The 22,110-nt window shown below is 40.5% G+C and overlaps 1 protein-coding gene across 1 annotated transcript in view; it reads left to right on the top strand.

The window, feature by feature from the left end:
- The window catches only part of gbe1b (glucan (1,4-alpha-), branching enzyme 1b), a 611,336-nt gene that overhangs the window by 255,840 nt on the left and 333,386 nt on the right, over nucleotides 1-22,110 (top strand). The window contains exon 4 of the mRNA XM_043701429.1: nucleotides 8,238-8,363. Within this exon, the coding sequence (XP_043557364.1) occupies nucleotides 8,238-8,363 (126 nt within the window). The remainder of the gene's footprint in view (nucleotides 1-8,237; nucleotides 8,364-22,110) is intronic.

Genomic DNA, 22,110 nt, shown 5'->3' with positions numbered 1-22,110 from the left:
CTGTCTACATATTGTCAGGAAACCCTCCTGCACACATTGGACAAACACCGACCCATCTAACGAACTCGAGCTATAGCTTTCCCAGTCAATATCTGGAAAGTTAAAGTCCCCCATAACAACCACCCTATTACTTTCACTCTTCTCCTGAATCATCCTCACAATCCTTTCTTCTACGTCTCTAGGACTATTAGGAGGCCTGTAGAAAACTCCTAACAGGGTGACCTCACCTTTCCTATTCCTAACTGCAGCCCAAACTACCTCAGATGTCGAACCTTCATCCATCGTCCTTTCCACCGCTGTAATACTATCAGAAATTAGCATGTGATTCATAAGAGCAAGCAGATGGAACTGATACAATACAAAACTGATCGGCACGAAAATAACAGACAAGAGTACCGGAGTCATTTTTTGTGAAAGAAAGGACCAGAGGCTGTGAATAACCTCACTATCAAGGTGAGGTGAGAGACAAAAAGGAGAACAACACTGCAGCAGTCACAGGCATTTGAACTTAAGCAAAAGCTCATTAAGCCACAGAGGATCATAAAGTGTAAACTCATAACAAAATGCTAAAATTCCCTTATAAATCAACACTGTCCTTGTTACAAAGGCAAAATAACTTTCATAGTCACACTGAAAGCTAAGAAGCCATTGGACAATCCCCTCAGTATTCTAGGACAATCATTCTCTTTTAAGTTAAAAATCACACAACACCAGGTTATAGTCCAACAGGTTTAATTGGAAGCACACTAGCTTTCGGAGCGACGCTCCTTCATCAGGTGATAGTGGAGGGCTCAATCCTAACACACAGAATTTATAGCAAATGCTTTGAGCCCTCCACTATCACCTGATGAAGGAGCGTCGCTCCAAAAGCTAGTGTGCTTCCAATTAAACTTGTTGGACTATAACCTGGTATTGTGATTTTTAACTTTGTACACCCCAGTCCAACACTGGCATCTCCAAATCAGTCTCTTTTAACTAATACTCAAAAAAAATCCCAAATTATGTCGTGCTGATCACTTTCCTATTTCTGAGGCCTTGCATAAATTAACTGTTGAGTTCCTTATAATAATGACCAGACTTCAAGTATTCTATTAACTATAAATTGATTTGGTCAGCATGTGGGGAAGACAAAGTAACTGCAATTGGCTATCACAACTTCCAGTTATCCCGTTATATTCAACAGAGCATCATTTCCTTAATGGTAACAGGACTTCGAATCAGGTCCCACCCAAGCCCAGCACAAGTGCGCTACTTGTCCTCCGACTCAGATCCATTAAACAAATATGGAAGTAGTAGGCTGGCAGTCAGAGATAAGGGAGCACAGCCAGAGAGCGAGACAAGCTCCAGGTTTGATGCCAGACAGAGTACAGGATCCACATGAGTCAAGAGGAAAAAAAAACAGGCCTCAGAGTTGAGAACAAGGGATTAGCTGAAAATTCAGAAAGTGATTGAATCTGGACCCAACAGATACAAGGACAATCTTGTCTGCTGATTGTTACTAAGTGTACAAATCTGGGAATCATATTTAAGAGAATAAAGATTCTCCCAGAGTAGTTAGAAATGTGGAGTTCACCACAAAAAGAGATCAGTTGAATTTAATAACCGTGATGTCTTTAATGGTAAAGCTAGATAAATAGAGGGAGAAGTACAGAATGGTATATTAATAGGATTTAACACATTGGAGGAAGTTTGGGTGGAGCATTAACATTAGGGTTGATTTGGAACAGCAGCACAGACCAGCTGAGCCAAATGGCTTGTTTCTGGGATAAATGTAAGTCACAATGGGTGAACATGCAACTTCCTATTCTGACAAGCTATATATTAGTATCCAACTCTCGATCTGACTGATTGACTATGATGTGTGTAATTCTATAGAATTTAGTAAAATGAGTTTGAGCAGTAACTTTCACCCAAATTTTGAACTCGCTTGCCTTACGAGAAATACCATTCAGCAAATGAAGAGGAAAATTTTAAAAATCTTTTCTTCCACATTTGCCTACTTAAATTATGATGGCACGGGTTTAAGATAGTAAATCAAAGTAATCTGGATAACTGGGGTTCTTTCTGGGGAAGGTGGAACCTCTATAAACAGGATGGTCTACACCTGAACCTGAGGGGCACCAGTATCCTTGGGGGGAGGTTTGCTAGTGCTCTTGGGGGGGATTTAAACTAACTCTGCAGGGGCATGGGAACCTAGACTGTAGCTTTAGGGTGCAGGACCTGGAGTGTAGGGAGGTTAGGAACATGGCATCAATCTCAAAGGAGCGTGCCTGTAAACAGGAAAGTGGCTTGAAGTGTGTATACTTCAATGCAAGAAGTATCCAAAATAAGGTAGGTGAACTTGCAGTGTGGGTTGGATTTCGATGTTGTGGCTATTACGGAGACATGGGTAGAACAGGGACAGGATTAGCTGTTGCAGGTTCCAGGGTTTAAATGTTTTAGTAGGGTCAGAGGTGGGGATAAAAGAGGGGGAGGTGTGGCATTGCTTGTGCCTATAGAAATTGTGACCTATAACTATTAGTTTCTTTAGCCAGAATCTGCAGTTTCTGTCAGCTGCAATCAATGGTTGTAGTTGTTATTACTTTTGTTTTGGATCTGTTTCATGTGAACCTTTGCCCTTGTCTCACTGAAATCCATCTGAAAGAAGCTCCCATGATGTCTTGCTTAATGAAGGCCAATTGCAAATTTGTGGCTGGTTGCACTTTTTGTCAATGCATTTAGACAGTACTGTTGTGCTAATGTTTCTTTAGTCTAGATTATCAGTATGGTGCACTAACCACTATTGTACCATGAGCAAGTTTATACAATGAGTAATATTACAACAAGACCTGTGGATCCAACATTGTGTTGTTCGCATTCATATGTATGGAATATGTTACTACATTGCTGACCAGGAAGTGCTTGGACTATATAACAATATATATTTGGCCCCAGAGTATTGCAGTTTCTGGTCCTAATGGAAAAAGTTAAGGGAGAGTTGAAGTTGCCATGAAACCGCAGCAGGAATATTCTTCTGTTAGGGTCAGAAGGTGTTGTTTTGTCCCTACTCCAGAAACTTTAGAATGTAATCTAGACTAAATCTTCCAGTGTAGCACTGAAGAATTGCTACAACATTGAGATGCCCTTTTTCAGATGAGACATTAAATTGTTCTATAAGCATATGAATATGCAAGAATGGAGGAATATGGACTAAGGGCAGGCAAAAGGGATTAGTTGAATTTGGCGTTACGTTCGGCACATCATTGTGGGCTTAGGGGCCCCTTCCAGTGCTGTGCAGTTCAATTTTCTCTGAGGTCTCTTTATCTATGCAGGCAAGCTTAATAGGTTCATGGCACTATTTCAAAGAAGTGCAAGAGAGCTTTTCCCAGTTTCCAAGCCAATATAATTCTCTCAACCAATATTATAGACATTAAATCTGGTAATTAACATGTTCCCATTGAGACCTTGCTGTCTGCAATTTGGTGGCTGTGTTTCCCATAATATAGCGCAGGTAGTTCTCCTATAACGCCGTAGTTGCGTTTCCGTGCAACACTGTGTTATAGAAAATCATGCAACACAAATAATGAGATGAATGGGAAAAACAGGGTTAGGAGCTAACCACCAAAAAAACCAATTAAAGTCAAAACAAAAATAGTGGTTGGCCTTAACACAGTCTAGATATTACAGTCTAAGTAAATGTTGACCTGTTTTAACTGACCTGTACTATTTAGTGCCATTCATCAGAATCTTCAACTGATTACTCGCGATTGGCAACTATACCTGCTAACTGCACTACATTCTAGCGTCATCTGATCCCATCCATTGGTAACATTGCATAAGTCAGATCCCAATATGAAACTTGCCTTGATAATCAAGGGCTGAATCTTAATTTCTTTCACTAAGTGTCAGTTTTGTCAAGTTTTCAGAGAGTTTCACATCATGATGCTTGGGAACATCCATCATCTTATTTCACAAAATCCGTTTGATTTATTACCTACCCCACCCTTTGGTGCCTCTCTCTCTCATTCTAGCACCATCATACCATGTGCCATTTCCAAAACAACTCACCACTTCCTGTATATCCCAGAATTGACCAATATCTGTGGTGCAGCACCACGTTTAAAAAGATATTGTGCACCCAGACAAGGGCTGTCAGACTGGAGAAGTCCTGCATGGTTCCTGACATTGGCCCTGGACGTGGTAGATAATGGAAAACTGGTGATTCTCTTTGTGGTCAGAGACATGGAGATACTGCTGATGGGAATGGGAATGATGCAGAAGCAGGATGTCTTTTTCTCTCAGGCCAGCAGAGGATGTAATTCTACTGGAATTACGTCAACCTGAACCAGGGTTACCATTCAGGCCATTGCAATCTCAACCATCTGAACGAATGCACAGAATGTAGGAAGAGGATCAATGACCTTCTCCACTCTGCCAGTGAAAGTCACACCATATTCTCGTTGATACCTCACATTCACTCTATCTCTCTGACTGTACCTACCATTTACTAACCCTGAATCTCTTCTGCACAGCCAAATCACCCCCTCAGCACATCTCCATGAATGCACCAAAAGTAACAGTGTGCCCCCCCACCTTTCTCTCCCTCACCCACTATTTGTAGAGTTTCCTGACTCTGACCACCCTGAGCAGCTGACTGACCACGTCCAAGCCCCCATACTGGTTTTTTTTTGCAGTTGGTTATCATAGTAATTAGTCACTGAAACTGATTCACATGAGTCTACAGATATTTTTTAACATCTAAACATATTTTTTAAACATAAAAGGAGGGAAAAAAGCTCTTAATACAAATGACAAAGCCAAGTTTCGAACTGTTCCTCAACACTGTCCTTTTACTGCTAGTCAATTCCAATAAAATTTCACTCTCATCTCAACTCTCTAAGTTTTTAAATTAACAGATTACTCCCAGCTTCTTGTCCCCAGGCTGTAGATATTTTTCGTGATGCTTTTCCAAGTCTACTGGCACAACCATTTCGTAATACCATTCACGAAACTCTTCATGATGAAGCGCTCGAGCTGAATGGTCACGTGATGCCAACATGGAGTCCAGTTCTCCATGCACCGTGACACCTAGTACTGGGGTTGAGAATCGCATAGCAGCAAATGGAAGTTCTTTTATTAAAAAAAAGGCAGCAATTCCCAAAACGCGCTACACACAAATTGTGTTTGATGAACACATGCTATAGGAGAAATACTTGTAGCGATGACTACTTCATTGGTTACAAGCATTTTGAGAATTCTGAGGTAACTTAGTGCCTGATTACATTTGAAACAATGTGTTCAAAGAAAAGAGGTTTTTTTTGGCATTCTCTTATTTACATGCATTAGTAGCTTTGCAGCTCAGTGTTGTCCGGTATACATGATTCTGCAGCACTATTTCATAGAACATAGAACGGTACAGCACAGAACAGGCCCTTCAGCCCACGATGTTGTGCCGACCATTGATCCTCATATATGCACCCTCAAACTTCTGTGACCATATGCATGTCCAGTAGTCTCTTAAATGTCCCCAATGACCTCACTTCCACAACTACTGCTGGCAACGCATTCCATACTCTCACAACTCTCTGTGTAAAGAACTCTGACATCCCCTCTATACTTTCCTCCGACCAGCTTAAAACTATGACCCCTCGTGTTAGTCATTTCTGCCCTGGGAAATAGCCTCTCATTATCTTGTATACCTCAATTAGGTCCCCTCTCCTCCTCCTTTTCTCCAATTTCAATCCTCTCTATTCCTTCCCTGCGTTCCTTCCATAGCTGTACCTGATCTATATTTGGATTTGTCTCCTCATCCCTCATCTACATCTCGATGCTCCACTCTTCTGTTCTCCATTCAGGAACCACTCCACACCAGCCTCCATCTAGAGACACCCCGGCAGCTCAGATAAGATTCCACAAGCTGTATGGTACAGAAAGGGTCTATTTACCCAATGTGTCTGTGCCTCTATCTGAACCTGCCCCACATTCCTACTGTTTCTTAAAAATAATATTTAATGTTTGCCCTTTTCCTTTACCATAATCATGTATCCTGATTAGTTGACCTTCCTGTTTCAGTGACAGCTTTCTTCACTGTACTATGTTTCAATAGTGCTGAAATCCATTATTTTATGCGTTATTTTCACAGGTAACCAATAATATATAGTAAGGAAGAAAAATACTTAGCAGTCTGAAAAAATTATTACAATCAGTTTTCCTTTGTACTATTTCAACAATTAATAAGAGACAAATGTCAAAATCTCTCAGTCAGTGTCCTTGCTCATCATTCATTTTCATTTTCTGCTTAAATATGCACTGGAGCAAATGTATTTGATAGTGGTACTCCACTACATAAAAAGGTATTCTGGATATGAATGTTATTGTACTTGTATGTTGGAGCGACTTACGATTAAGGAAACTTGAGGGTCTACAGTTGGAGGTATGCACACAATTTGAGGCTGTTGTCAGTTCAATAGATAGGGAAGGTACTAAAATCACAGAGGGATTTAAAAAACAGGATGAAATTGTTTTAAATCAAGCTATCAGATTGGGAGCCAAAATAGGTCAATGACAGTACTTAAAATACATGAGGGCATAAATGAGTTCACACTAAAAAAATCCACGATGGTCCAGGAACAATCAATTATGGAGTAACTAGTTACACTAAACTAGACCATCTGAGGCAGGCTGAATCTTAGACACAATGTTAATTGTCATAGAGTGTATCCAACCCACAGTTGCTGCTGCTGAGACAGTTGGTGGCAAATGTGAGAGAGAAGTAGTCTGTTCTTAGGGGTGGGAAATTCTTGGTGACATGTTGGAGATTGCTATTAGCTGAGTCTGGGGATGGCAGTTTTTCTTCTTACATGGGCTGTGGGCATCGCTGGGTAGGCCAGCATTTATTGCCGTGGATTCACATGTAGGCCAGACCAGGTAAGGATGGCAAAGGGTCAGTTAGACTCGAAGCGTCAGCTGTTTTCTCTCCTTACAGATACTGCCAGACCTGCTGAGATTTTCCAGCATTTTCTCTTTTGGTTTCAGCTAAGGATGGCAGATTTCCTTCCCTAAAGGACATTAGTGAACCAGAAGGTTTTTTTTCTGGCAATTGACATTAAATCCAGATTTTTTTATGAATTCAAATTCCATCACCTGCCAAGGTGACATTTGAACCCGGATCCCCAGAATATTGCCTGGTTCTCTGGATCAGTTGTCCCAACAATAGTGCCATTAGGCCATTTCTCCTCTGAGTTGGCTGAGCTGAAAAGGTATTGTCTGCTGCAGGTTGCAGGAAAGACAGTGGGTTGGAGGAAGGAAAGAGGTGTCTGCAGTGGTGTGACAAAACACAGTTTTAAACCTGTCAACAAATCAATGCCAACCGAATTAGAGCCAGGAAAATTTGAAACCAGTGAGGCAATTAATTGAAAGTAAATGTGGAATCTCTGTTCAGGCTGCATAAGTTCAGGAGCTACTGTATGAATGAAAATTTAGTAGGTGCTGTTGCTATGAATTTTTAAGGCAGAGATAGATTCTTTAAAGCAAAGTTGTGCAAGTTTACCTGGATAGGTGGGAATGTGAAGTACTTAGATCAGTTGTGACTTATTGTATGGCAGAGCAGGCTTGATGGGCTACATAATCAACTACTGCTCCTAATTCGAATGTTTACATGTATTTTCTGAGTTTAAATCTAGAATTGAAATCTGAGATGTAGTAAACAGGGACTGCATGATTTGGGTGTTGCATCTTTGTGACTTTATAATAAAAATGTATTAGCTGTAATCTTACCAGTCTGTTCTGAGTTTAGGGTGATTGCTTTCTTCTTGAGTTGAGACATGTGTCAGTTATATTTGGGGGAAAAAAAAAGCTTTTGTTGCCAACTTATATCTGTTGTTTTATTCCAACTTAAGTATGGTATCAGTGGACAGGAAATTAATACTTGGGGAAGATTGATGGTTAAGGAGATATAGTAATTCTTCAAATTCTACTCCTGTGAGTGTATGTCAATTCAAGTGTAGAATGTACTAATGACTATGTGACTGAATCACCGATTAAGTGAGTCAATTAGAATGAAAAAGAAGCCTCAAAAAGCTGAAACATCACACCCCCAACATCAGGACATTTCCCTGAAGAAAATCTCAAAAACCCTAAAAATGAATTGTGTGCAAGCATGTATTGTTTGACATTTAATCTTAACGAGAACCCTGTTGTATTTGGCCAACAGAATTTGGAGCAAAAACAAATAATAAGAGTTTTATTTTAATCCTAAGGTGGTGATGGTGTGTAAAACTGGCCAGCAGCTATATCGCATTTCTCCCTGGGCACGCTATGTGATACGTGAGCAGAATTCCTCTACTTACGAGTGGGTGCATTGGGATCCACCCCAACAATATGAGGTAAGAAATTGAACTTTGCATAACATTTATCATTGCTTTAAAAAAATCAGCTGTGTAAGCAACCGAGGAAATTTCCATTAGTCAGTTAATATCAATTAATTGAAATACCTTGAACCTTTTTCCACGTATGGAGTCAGCTATTACGAGGGGGCATAGCTTTAAATTAAGGGGTGGTAGGTATAGGACAGATGTTAGGGGTAGATTCTTTACTCAGCGAGTCTTGAGTTCATGCAATGCCCTGCCAATAGCAGTGGTGGACTCTCCCTCTTTATGGGCATTTAAATGGACATTGGATAGGCATATGGAGGATAGTGGGCTAGTGTAGGTTAGGTGGGCTTGGATCGGCGCAACATCGAGGGCCAAAGGGGCTGTACTGCGCTGTATTTTTCTATGTACTATGTATTTCGAAACATTAGTGCTTTGTACTAAGGGAAAGGGTTTGGAACTGATTTTGCAGAAATTGACAGTAATTTACTTTTACTTTCTCTAAGTGGAGTAGCATCTTTGATTATATGTTTAGTTAATGTTGAAATTAGGATATTCTGTCTGAAAGATTTTTGAAAAGCTTCACTACAGTGATATCTGACTTTTTAAATATATAGAATGTCTGAAATACTTGGTACTTGCGTACATTCATTGGATAAAGCTGGAGATTCTCCATCAGTTAAGTATCCTTTTAAAAAACAAAAGAACTGCAGATGCTGTAAATTAGAAACAAAAATAGAAATTGCTGGAAAAGCTCAGCATGTCTGGCAACATCTGTGAAGAGAAATCAGATTTCAGGTCTGGTGAAACAGTTCTGAGGAAAGGTCACCAGAACCGAAATGTTAACTCCGATTTCTCCTCACAGAAGTTACCAGACCTGCTGAGCTTTTCTAGTAAGTACACTTTTAATGTCGTTATTCATCTTAATTCAGCGAAAGAACTGCTCCATCTCTGAATGTTTTTCCTCAAGTGATGAATCTCATTCTTTCAGATTATAATTTTTGATGTCTTTGCTCTCCCCTTCATTCAGTTTTTTTTAGTCTATCTTTATTTCAATTTCTGTACCTGAGTTGATAAAACATGGTGCTGGAAAAGGCACAGCAGGTCAGGCAGCATCCGAGGAGCAAGAGAGTCAACACTTCAGGCAGGGCCCTTCTTTAGGACTCACCATATTCTGAAGAAGGGTCCTGTTCAAAACCTGCCTGAGCCTTTGTGCCTTTTCCAGCACCATACTTCATCAACTCTGATTTCTCCAGCATCTGCAGTCCCCATTGTCTCCTAATTTCTGTATCTGATTCAGCTTCAGATTTCTTACTGCTGTCAAACAGGGTGCAGCACTGTTTTCTCCATAATTTCAATCAAATCCTGTTTAAAATTCAACAGAAAGTCTGTTGACCTGTAACCTGAGTGGCACTTGTTCACAGTAATTGAGGACAAAATTGAGCCTGCCATCGTTTTCAAAAATGTGTCATGCACGGACTGTCTTTTTCATTCCTTAGTGTGATGTGAGTATTGTTGGCAAGGCCAGCATTTGTTGCTCATCCGTTGTTACCCTTGAGGAATGATGGTAATTAAATTGTGAAATTATATCCTGTAAAAGGAATCAATTTGCACGAGTCTAGTTGTGCTGATTCTTTGAAAGAGCTATCCAATAAGTTCACTCCAATTCTCTATCCCCAGAACTCTGGAAATTGCTGTCTCATTTCATCAGTTTCTCTTTGGAGGTTACTTTTGAATCTGTTACCACCTGCTCTTTCAGGTGGGGCATTCCAAATCACAACAACCAACTGTATTCAAAAACAAATATCCGCAGCATGCTTTTGGTCCTTCATTTAAGATTTACTAAAATATTTATCCTCTGGTTGCGAATGCTCCTGCTGCTGGAAGTGTTTTTCCATATTTAAGCATCACTGCACAAATCTACTACCAGGGAAAATGCACTTGATCTTAGCCACTTGCTCCTACACTAAATGAGTTTATAATTCATTGTCAAAAATTGGCCCCGTCACCAATGATGAGAGTTGCAGTGATCGGTATTTGATTTCCCAGCCACATTTTGTCATGAGTAGTGTTTCGGTATTTGCCATAGCTCATGGGGAAACAGATGCATATCAAGCATCACCAATCAGTGAAATTCTAGCAGCAATACTGGATCGGTTTCTTTAGTGTGAAATTAAAGGAATCATATACCTGTCCTTTCTTCTTTAGCATTAATATTAGTTCCGGTTTATTGAACCAAGAGGCATTGGAGGTAGAGAACAAAGGATTATTGACCTTAACAAAAAAAGCCTGCCTTTGCAGTTATTGCTGGTACATTTTCCTTTTACATCTTGAATCTGACTGCTCATGTCTCAGGGGAGAACAAATCTACTCCTGTCACGGTTAGTAAATGTTGGAATGTAGAAAATCTTTCGATAGATTTATTATGGATCTAATGCAATTGACCATGTGCTTTGGATCAGTTTCATACCTGGTAGAGAAGCATTTTTATAGTTGGAATGGATTCAGCTTTTTGTTTAAGTGACGATGAAATTTTCATTACCAAAAGGTCCTTAGGTATCCTAGTCAATGGGTAATGATGAAAATAGAATGTTTCTGAATAGTTTATGGATATTTGAACTGTAAGTATGTTCTTTCCCACTTGTTACGTGGCAAAGAAATTATGTTAAATGATGAGCTATGTTGACCAAATTTCATGAGATTTGTCATTGACTATTAACTAAAACCTATAAACTTGGATGATGGTGCACAGAAGGATTATTGACCACCTTACAGTTTAAAGATTGAAGGTGCAAAAGTGGATTTAGGTACAATGCACTAAATTGTATCTTAGTTTGTAATCCATTCTCTGAGGTATTTTGTTGCAGGTTAGTGACAAATGTTTCTCCTCGAGTGGAGGTGACATTGCAGTAGCAAACTGTCAGTTGTCTCTCTTCCCCTAGAGTGCTGGTGTGAATGCTGTCCTCCCCTTGCAAGGTGCAGACTGTAACATTGACATGGCAGATGGCTGCCTTCAGTCCTCTTCTTTCAGTGCCAGTGTCAGATCCGTTTCTGTCAGTTCTGTTGCCTGGAAAAAATAAGATTATGCTGTCTTTTTTCAGTCTGTTGAGTTTGAGACTTATTTAATACATCCAAATGCTTTCATATTCCACAGGGATTTTGGCATATGGCAAGTCCAGACTTAAATCATTATGTGCAATTGGCTCAGGCTGTTACTTCTTTACTGAAGAAAGGTGGAATGAGAGGTGTTTTGGAAGAAAGGGGCAGAGACAAGGAGAACTTCTGCCTTTAACTCCGAGGATTGATGGGGCACCAATTTATTAACCATCAGTCAGTTTATCGGCATGATCAAGAGGTCAGATAATTGGCCAGAAGATAGCCCTCCAGTTTTCTCATGCATTTATTTGTCCTTGATGAAGAATATGACAAAATCAGTCAACCAATCATGAAGTCCTGCTTCTTGAAGAACATAAGGCTTTAAGACAGCATAAACAGACCATTCCGCCCATTCAGTCTGCTTTACCATTCAATGAGACGATGGCTGATCTAATAATTTTTAACTCCACTTTCCTGCCTTATCTCCATGACCTTAAATATCCCTACTAATTAAAAATTTGTCTATCTGAACCTTGAATATACTTAATGACCCAGCCTCAATAGCTCTCTGTGGTAAAGAATTTCACAGGCTCCCTCTCTTGTGAGAGAAGAAATTCCTCCTCATCTCTAACTTAAATGTGTCTATGCCTTATTCTGAAATTACACCCTCTGATCGTAGACTCACCCACAAGGGGAAACAACCTTACTGCATCTACCCTGTCAAGTCCTCTAAGAATCTTGCATGTTTCAATAATTCACTTCTCATTCTTCTTTATTCCATTGAGTACAAGCTCAACGTCTCTTCATGGCAATCCTTCCGTACCTGAGATCAACCCAGTGAACCTTCTCCAGATTGTCAGTGCCTCATTCCTTAGTTAAGGGCCCTGAACTGTTCACAGTATTTCAGCTGACTGATGCCTCATATAGGAGAAAGTGAAGACTGCAGATGTTTGATTAAATTACATTAGATTCCCTACAGTGTGGAACCAGGCCCCTCGGCCCAAAAGTCCACACTGACCCTCCGAAGAGTAACCCACCCAGACCCATTTTCCTCTGACTAATGCATCTAACACTACAGGCAATTTAGCATGGCCAATTCACCTAACCTGCACATCTTTGGACTGTGGGAGGAAACCGGAGCACCTGGAGGAAACCCACGCAGACAGTCGTCTGAGGCAGGAATCGAACCTGGGTCCCTGGTGCTATGAGGCAGCAGTGCTAACCACTGAACCACTGTGTCGCCCCTTGGAGATCAGAGTCAAGAGTGAGGTGCTGGTGGCATCTGAGGAGCAGAAAAATCAAGGTTTCTGAAGAATCCTGATGAAGGGCTTTTTTCGAAACATCAACTCTCCTGCTCCTCGGATGCTGCCTGACCTGCTGTGCTTTTCCAGCACCACACTCTCGACTAATGACTCATATAGTTTTAATAAAACTTCCACTACTTTCCCTTTGAAATAAGGGCAAATATTCCATCTGCCCTTCCCTATGACCTACTGAACTTCGATACTAGCTTTTGAGATTCATGGATGAGGACTCCTATATCCCTTTTTTTTGTGGATTTCTGTGAACTTTCTCAATTTAAATAATATTCAGGTCCTATATTCTTACCTGAATATACATATGGAATGAGCAGAAGTGGTTAACGCTGGTACATGAACAACATTTAAAGGACATGTGGACAAATAGATGGATAGAAATGATTTAGAAGGATGTAGGGCAAGTGCAAGGAAATGGGGTTGGCGTTGATGGACATTTTGGTCAGCCTGGGCCAGTTTGGGCCAAAGGGCCTGTCTCTGTTCTGTAGGACTCTATGACACTACATCAATACTCCTAAGAGTATGTTGCTCATAATATTGTATGTAATTCTGGTCTCTTTCCTATCGGAAGGATGTTGTGAAACTTCAAAAGGTTCAGAAAAGATTTACAAGGATGTTACCAGGTTTGGAGGATTTGAGATATAGGGAAATGCAGAATAGATTAGATTAGATTAGATTATTTTACAGTGTGGAAACAGGCCCTTCTGCCCAACAAGCCCACACCAACCTGCCGAAGCGCAAACCACCCATACCCCTACATTTACCCCTTACCTAACACTACGGACAATTTAGCATGGCCAATTCACCTGACCTGCACATCTTTGGACTGGAGCTTTTTTTCCCTAGAGGTTGAGGGGTGTTAGAGGTTGAGGGGTGACCTTATAGTGGTTTATAAAATCATGAAGGGCACGGGTAGGGTAGATACAAGGTCTTTTTCCTGAGGTGGAGGAATTCAGAACTAAAGGGCGAGGGGGAAAGATTTAAAAGGGATATAAGGCGCAACTTTTTCATGCAGACGGTGGTGCATGTATGGAATGAGCTGCCAGAGGAAGTGGTGGGGGCTGGTACAGTAACAACATTTAAAAGGCATCTGGATGAGTATATGAATAGGAAGGGTTTAGAGGGATATGGGCCAAGTGCTGGCAAATGGGACTAGATTAGGTTAGAATATCTGGGTGGCATGGACGAGTTGGACTGAAGGGTCTGTTTCTATGGTGTACATCTCTATGACTTTATGACTGTATAACTAGCTGAGAAATTGGCAAGCAGGACCTCAAAAGTAATAATGTCTAATTAATCCTAGCACAGCTGAGTATAGAAATAGGACATTAAGGCAGATGAATTCATGGCTGGATAATGGTGTTTCTGGGAAGAAACTCTGTGTAATGCAGAGCTCAATAACCTCAGAATGCATTCTAATGAGATAATAGTTAGCACCTTTTGTTCATCATAAAAACATTCATACCAAGATTTACGTGATTTCAGGATGTCACATAGTGCCTGACAGCTAATAAATTCCTTTGTGAGATGTTGTTTCTTTTGTAAGGTAGTGAAATAGAGTAGGCAGGTTGAACATGGGAAGCTTTTGCAGTAAAATGATAGTCTGATCCTGATCATGTACTTTTGGTAAAACTAAAGAACTGCAGATGCTGGAAATCTGAAGTAAAATCAAACTTGGGTCTGGCAGCATCAGTGTAGAGAAAGCAGAGTTTACGTTTCGCGTTTCACTGACCTACCTTCAGAACAGTTTGCATCTATTTTAGGTATTGGTTGAAGAATAAAGTTTGAATAGGTCACGGGAGGAAACATACCTATTTCTGAATAATGCAGTGGCTTACATTACCTAAAAGGCTAGATGAGACTCTTTATTTCATGTCAAATGTGGAAGATTACACCATTCACAGACCAGCAGTCCCTGAGCAGGGATCTGACTATTAGAACAAGTGAACAAAATATATTTGACTTAAATAGCAACTCAAAGGAGGAGGCACTGGTAGAGAGGTTAGGAAAGGAATCTAACAACATATCAACCAAGATCCTGGAGTGGAACTCCAGTCTATTGGTATGAGGTTGAAGGTGCGCACTGGACCTTTGAGAGAGTGAAAGCTGTTTTGCACTGAGAGCTTGCAGGTACCTATCACATGACTCACTAGCAGTCTCAGAGTGTACTGAAAAATTGAAAATATGTAATATTCGCTGTGAAAAAAGTATCTGAGTTTTGGTTGCTATTTTGACAACCATTCGAATTTAGCCAATTAGTTTAAATTATGCCCCAGAATACTAAAAACCAATCCGTTATGAAGCAAGGTGAGCTTTTCTGGGTATTTGGTTTAATTAGTAGAAGGGTTCACTGTCGTGTTGTAACACCTCCAAACTGTTACAACATGACAGTGAACCTTTCTGCTATTTAAAGCAAACACCCAGAAAAGCTCACCTCGCTTCATAATCTGTTAAAGTATGAGTGACAGAGAATGCCCAACTTCCACTATTTAAAGAAAACCTATCAATTTATTCTTTAATTCTAAAAGTGAACATTAAACAACAACTATTTACAACTCCAAGCCTCCTTTTTCTTAAATGTTAGGTATCTGCCTCCAACTCTACAACAATATACTGTTCCAATAAAGCCCGTATTAAAATTGCATCAACTTAATTTCAAAATCTCACAGAGGCTGTTGTCGGTGTCTGTCTCCCTTTGGCTGTCGATCTCCTTGGATCAACTTTGGTCTTTTGCTGCATGATGGTTCCAATGAAAAAGGTCCCTTTGATAGAGAATATGTTACTGGCAGTTATTCTGTTGATGGCAGTTGGTCTCACTTTCTAACTTCCAAAATGCCTGCTTCTTTACACCCCCAGCATTGGACACTCTTATTGGTTCATTGTTGGCAAAGCAATATATTCAATATAGATTGTTTTTTTAGTATCCTGAGGTATAATTTAACCTGATTGCTGTTTTGACAACCATTCAAATTGAACCAACCAAACTCAGGTATTTGTTTCACAGCCAAATGTTACATATTTTCAATTTTCCAGTACACTCTGAGACTGCTAGTCAGTCACATGGCAGGCGTCTGCCAGCGTGCTGTGCAAAACAGCTTTCACTCTCTCTTAAAGATACAGTACCCTCCTTCAACTTCAAAACACTATGATCTTCTGAGTTAAGCAAGAGTGCTAATCACCCAAAGCATGACTTTTTCACTGCCAAGTTTCCAGTGAGTATGTTTTTTTTCCCAAAGAAATACATGCACATGCTTGAAATCCCTAGTCTGATGCTGTGTTGGAATTTGGATGTTGCTGGATTTCAGTTTGTGTGGTTTGTGCCATGGGCAGATTGAGTCAAGGGTTGCTTGGGGCTCGGTTAAAGGAATGTGAAGCAATAATATTGATAACTAGACTGGGTCACCTCACATGTAACGCCTGGTCGACTTGTCCAGGTAAGTTATTTTTCACAATTCTATTCAATTAAAATTGATGCACGGAATATTATAAATGAGTTTGATTTTTGGATGACTCTGACCTTTGGATAGCAGAGTTTCAGACACAGTTTATCACCATTATGGTGCTGTGCTGCTTACTTGAATAATGTCTGTGTCAGATCCTCTCTCCACAATTCTCATATCATCTTACAGAGTTTTTTTTTCCCTGGAACTGTAGAGGTAAAAGACTCTGCCCTGAGGTCTGTCTTTGGTAGAGAAGACCAAACTTTTTGAGCCATTGAGCTAGAGTAAGATCTTGTTTTGCACATTTTTGCCCTGTTGATCTCTTGTTCTGACTCAGACTTTTCAGTCCCATCCAGGAGAAAGGGATATATTGACGACTCTATTGTCTACTTTGCTGTGGTCGGATTCCTAATTTTTTAAAAAATGTCTGTTTTGGAATTAATTTACCTTGATTGGTTGGTGAACAGCCAGTAGCAATGCCTTCGAGGACAGATTAACTCTGCAAGACAGAGAAGACAGTCATGCTAAAATTATTTTATAATTCAGAATTTAAAATGTCTTGCCAGGTTTATTAGAAACTGGATTGTATTTCAGACTTTGTCCCACTATTACGTCGTGCTCATTTGAAACATTATCTGAATAAGCAGGCTGAGTTTAATGGAAAAGAAAGTTGCCCATGTATATCTATATCAGTAGTATAATGAAGAATTAATTAATTTTTACTATCAATTTTTGCAATATAGAATGCTGAAATTTATAAAAACAAAGTCTTGAGTTTGCAATATTGCTTTTCACAGTAGGACCAACAGAAAGTGCCCTGGAAGTAGATATTTACGATTGCCCAATGTCTGATGCTGTTCAAACAAATTGCCAACTCTGAGTTGGTTTTGGGAACTTCGGGTGGCCCTGGATGACTCTTCATTATCCTTTGGATTCAATACCCCTCCGTAACATCCCTTCCCCAGAAATAGGTAAAAGGTCGACATTGGAACAGTGTTATGTTTTTGGGCTTGTAGGGCTGAATGAGATGAGAATTTGTTGTTTGTTCATTCATGGGATATGGACGTTGATGACAAGGCCAGTGTTTATTTCCACCTCTGATTTGTTGTTGAGAAGGTGCAGGTAACTCCTGCCTTGAAATGTTGTAGTCCATGTGGTGTTGGCACACCCACAGTCCTGTACTGCAAGGCATGCCAGATTTTGATTCAGTGATGCAGGAAAAACAAAGTTACAAGCCAGAATCAAAACAAATTGCTGGAGAAACTGAGGAGGTCTGGCAGCATTTGTGGAGAGAAAGCAGAATTAACATTTTGAGTTCTGTGATCCTCCTTCAGAACCCGTAGCAGCTAGGAAAACGTGGCCAGGGAAGAAGAGAAGCTAGACAGGTGATAATGGCATCTATAAGGGGATGAGAATGGGTTGACTGTGATGAAAGCAACTCCTGTTATGATCAGACCTATGGTGTGGGGTGGCGAAAGGACATGGAAGAAGGTGTTCAGGTTCTAAAATTATTGAAGTCTATATTGAGCCCTGAAGACTGCAAGGTCCCCAGAAAATGAGTTGCTATTCCTCCAGGTTATGCTGAGCCTCGCTGGAACACTGCAGCACAGAAATGCTGGCCAGGGAACATGGTAGTGTGTTGAAGTGGCAGGCAACTGGAAGCTCTGGAAGGATTGTGACAGACTTGGAGGTGGTTGCATTCCCAAATGCCTGTTAGGCCTAACTTTTAGCTACTCGCGTTTGAGTTTGAGAAGTACTGTTGAAGGATTTTACTGAATTTTATTTTGTTCATTTGTGAATGTAACCAAGGCTGACAGTTATTACTCATCCCTGTTTACCTTTAAGATAAATTTAAGCAGCTTGTTTGGCTATTTCAGTGGGATGGTGACTCTGGGCCATAAATCATATCTAGGCCAGATCGGCATACTTTCCTTAAGAACTTCAGTTAGCCGGATTTTGTGAGAAACCAGTAGTTTCATGATCACTATTATTTAGATTAACTTTTTATTCTGTGTTTATTTAATCAACTAAATTTAAATTTTCGTATGGTCCCTGTATGAATACTCCAGATCCCTGGATTACTTGGTCAATAACATAACCACAGTGCTACTATACCCCACACAAGTTGCGGCAGGTGATTCACATCCACCTTCCTAAAATCACATAGATATGGGCAATAATTGCTGGCTTTGCCTGTGATTTTTGTATTCTATAAACAAATTAAAATAATAGTCGCGAGGAGGTACAACTATAAATTTGAAAACAATTAAGAATTTGCAATCTGATCACTGCTGGCTTGGAACCTCGGTGCAGGTTAGATGTAGTTGTGATGAGTGAGCAGGACTTGTAATGAATGAAGAACCCATCCCTCTGTTTCCTTGCCTAGTCAGCAAATGTGAAAATGAGTCTCTGTGTCTTAAAATAGTTTATTCCTTTCACATTGTGGGATGATACTTCAGATTTGCTGCTGTCTTTCCTAAATTACATGAGTGATAGCATTTCAAATGTAATAATTTAAAATAGAACTTTAACATTACTAGAAAAAGATGAGTGAATGTTTTTGGCTTAGGTTCATCAGGACTGAAGGAAGAAAATCAATTCAGAAAGGGAACCACAGTTTATATCGCATGAGACAATGCTGCCAATTTGTTGGACTATGTTTAGCTTGGAGATGCAGCAAGTACTGTTAACTGTGGGTGTATGTTTCCTTTCTGAACTGGAAGGTTACTTTCCAAATGTTTTGTCATCATACTATGTAACATCATCAGTGAGCATCCAGTAAAGCACTGGTGTTATTACCCACTTTCTATTCATGTGTTTAGGTTGGTGGTCGTTTCTGTTGGTGATGTCATTTGCTGTTCTTTTTCCTCAGACATCACCTCAGGAATCCCCTCCCATTTATCTCTCCATCTCCAAAGCTCCCAGCCTCATTCCTGATGAAGGGCTTTTGCCCAAAACGTCAGTTTTCCTGCTCCTCAGATGCTGCCTGACCTGCTGTGCTTTTCCAGCACCGCTCTAACCTTGACTCTAATTTCCAGCATCTGCAGTACCCACTTCTGCCTAGCTAACTACTGACCTTTGTTTCAATTTAAACTAGACAGGCTTACTCTGATCAAGACCTTGCTGTGAGGAATGAACGATAGAATATTGTTAAATGGGTACAATGCATGTATATGTTCTTTTTGCATGCAAAGTACACGGCAGATGTACCATGCTGTGTGCCTGACTGACGATTTTTAATTGGTTATCAGTGTAATTCTTTTTGAAGTTAGGACTATTTCGAGTATGTTGTTCATTTGCAGAATTGCATCTAGTGTCAGATGCTGTTTTAAGGCTTGCAAGTACAGGCAACTTTGGTGTGGTTAGTACTTGTGAGCACCTGAGGGAATATACCTCTTGGTACAATTGTATGCTTTGCTCTGTCTAAACTTATGATCTGTATGTCTTTGAATGTAATGATCTGCCTCTACTGCTTGCAGACCAAAACTTTTCACTGTACTCAGATACATGTGACAACAATAAATCAAATCAAATGAATTTCTGAGTTTGGGACAAGCAGCCTACGTACCTGGCATCATTCTGAATCTGGCATCCATCTATCACATTAGTCATAGAGTCATAGAGATGTACAGCTTGGAAACAGACCCTTTGGTCCAACTCATCCACGCTGACCAGATATCCCAATCCAGTCTTGTCCCACCCGGCTCATATCCCTCCAAACCCTTCCTATTCATATACCTGTCCAGATGCCTTTTAAATGTTGCAATTGTACTAGCCTCCACCACTTCCTCTGGCAGCTCATTCCATACAAGTACTACCCTCTGTGTGAAAAAGTTGCCCCTTAGGTCCCTTTTATATCTTTCTCCTCTCACCCTAAACCTATACCCTCGTGTTCTGGACTCCCTGACCCCAGGCAAAAAACTTTGACTATTTATCCTATCCATGTCCCTCATGATTTTATAAACCTCTATAATGTCACCCCTCAGCCTCCGATGCTCCAGGGAAAACAACTCCAGCATATTTAACCTCTCCCTATAGCTCAAATCCTCCAACCCTGGCAACATCCTTGTAAATCTTTTCTGAACTCTTTCAAGTTTCACAACATCTTTCCGATAGGAAGGAGACCAGAATGAAGTGAAGTGAAGAGCATAGATTCACTTATGGTTGAACTAGACTGAAGAAGAAGAGAATAGACTGTCAGGATGATGAATATAGGTAAGGATAGATGGAAAATGTGAAACAGAAACCACCAGCATGGGCTGTTTGGGCTGAATGGCCTGTTGCTGTGCTGTGCATCGTATGAATATAATGCCCTGCATTCTTGCTAAAACTGACCTAACTGAATTTCTATAGATGAGTCATTGGATTCGAAATGGATATTCTGTTTCTTCTCTGAGAAACCTGCTCAGGTGCTGCTAGACCTACTGAGCTTCTCCAGCAATTTCTGTTTTTGTTTCTCATCTCCAGCATCTCCAGTATTTTGTTATTATTTCACTCATTTTCTAATTGTTTCTCTTAACTTTACTGTTAGGGCAGATGTATAGATAGATATAGCTATAGACATACTGTTTGATATAGCTCTTAAGGGGTTAAAGAGAATAGGGCGAAAGTGGAAAAAGGGGACTGAGTTAGAATAGTGGAGCACACTCAAAAGGCTGAATGGCCTATTCCTGCTCATTATTTTTATGTTTCTATGTGCTCCATTCCCTCAGGACTGCACCACTACAGTAGCCCCTCTGATGTGGCAGGTAATGTGATTCCAACACCCATATTATCTTCCTCCTTCCCAACCTCCCTCCATTTATTAAAAGCTGCTGATGCATCCAAACCTGTATTCTCAAATTCAGATACTCCCCTTGCACAAGACTGAACAGTTTGACTAAGTGCAGCACTGGGGGACAGCTACACTGTCGTAGGTGCAGCTTTTCATTCTATTGGGAAGAATAGAAGGGGACATGAAAGGTCCTTAGTTGGTAGGATTAGGGAAAACCCTAAGGCTTTCTATAGGTATGTCAGGAATAAAAGAATGACTAGGGTAGGAATAGGTCCAGTCAAGGATAGTAGTGGGAAGTTGCGTGTGGAGGCTGAAGAGATTGGGGAGACACTGAATGAATACTTTTCGTCAGTATTCACTCAGGAACAGGACATTGTTGTCGATGTGAGTACCGAGTCACAATTAAGTAGAATGGATGGATTTGAGGTATGTAGAGAAGAGGTGTTGGAAATTCTGGAAAGGGTGAAAATAGATAAGTCCCCTGGGCCTGATGGCATTTATCCTAGGATTCTCTGGGAAGCAAGGGAGGAGATTGCAGAGCCATTGGCCTTGATTTTTATGTCCACGTTGTCTACAGGAATAGTGCCAGAAGACTGGAGGATAGCAAATGTGGCTCCCTTGTTCAAAAAGGGGAGTAGGGATAACCCTAGTAACTATAGGCCGGTGAGCCTCACTTCTGTTGTGGGCAAAATCTTAGAGAGAATTGTAAGGGATAGGATTTATGAACATCTGGATAGGAATAATGTGATCAAGGATAGTCAGCATGGTTTTGTGAAGGGCAAGTCGTGCCTCACAAACCTTATTGAATTCTTTGAAAAGGTGACGAAGGAGGTTGATGAGGGGAAAGCGGTAGATGTGGTATATATGGATTTTAGTAAGGCGTTTGATAAGGTTCCCCATGGTAGGCTACTGCAAAAAATACGCAGGTATGGCATTGAGGGTGAGTTGGAGATTTGGATTAGGAATTGGCTGGATGGAAGAAGACAGAGGGTAGTAGTTGATGGCAAAGGTTCATCTTGGAGTGCCGTCACTAGCGGTGTTCCGCAAGGATCTGTTTTGGGACCATTGCTGTTTGTCATTTTTATAAATGACATGGAAGAGGGGTTAGAAGGTTGGGTAAGCAAGTTTGCGGATGA

Source organism: Chiloscyllium plagiosum, chromosome 12 (assembly GCF_004010195.1).
Source record: "Chiloscyllium plagiosum isolate BGI_BamShark_2017 chromosome 12, ASM401019v2, whole genome shotgun sequence".
NCBI classification, from domain to species: Eukaryota; Metazoa; Chordata; class Chondrichthyes; order Orectolobiformes; family Hemiscylliidae; genus Chiloscyllium; species Chiloscyllium plagiosum.
The sequence above is the reverse complement of the archived record's forward strand: the minus strand, read 5'-3'. Positions and strand labels throughout refer to the sequence as shown.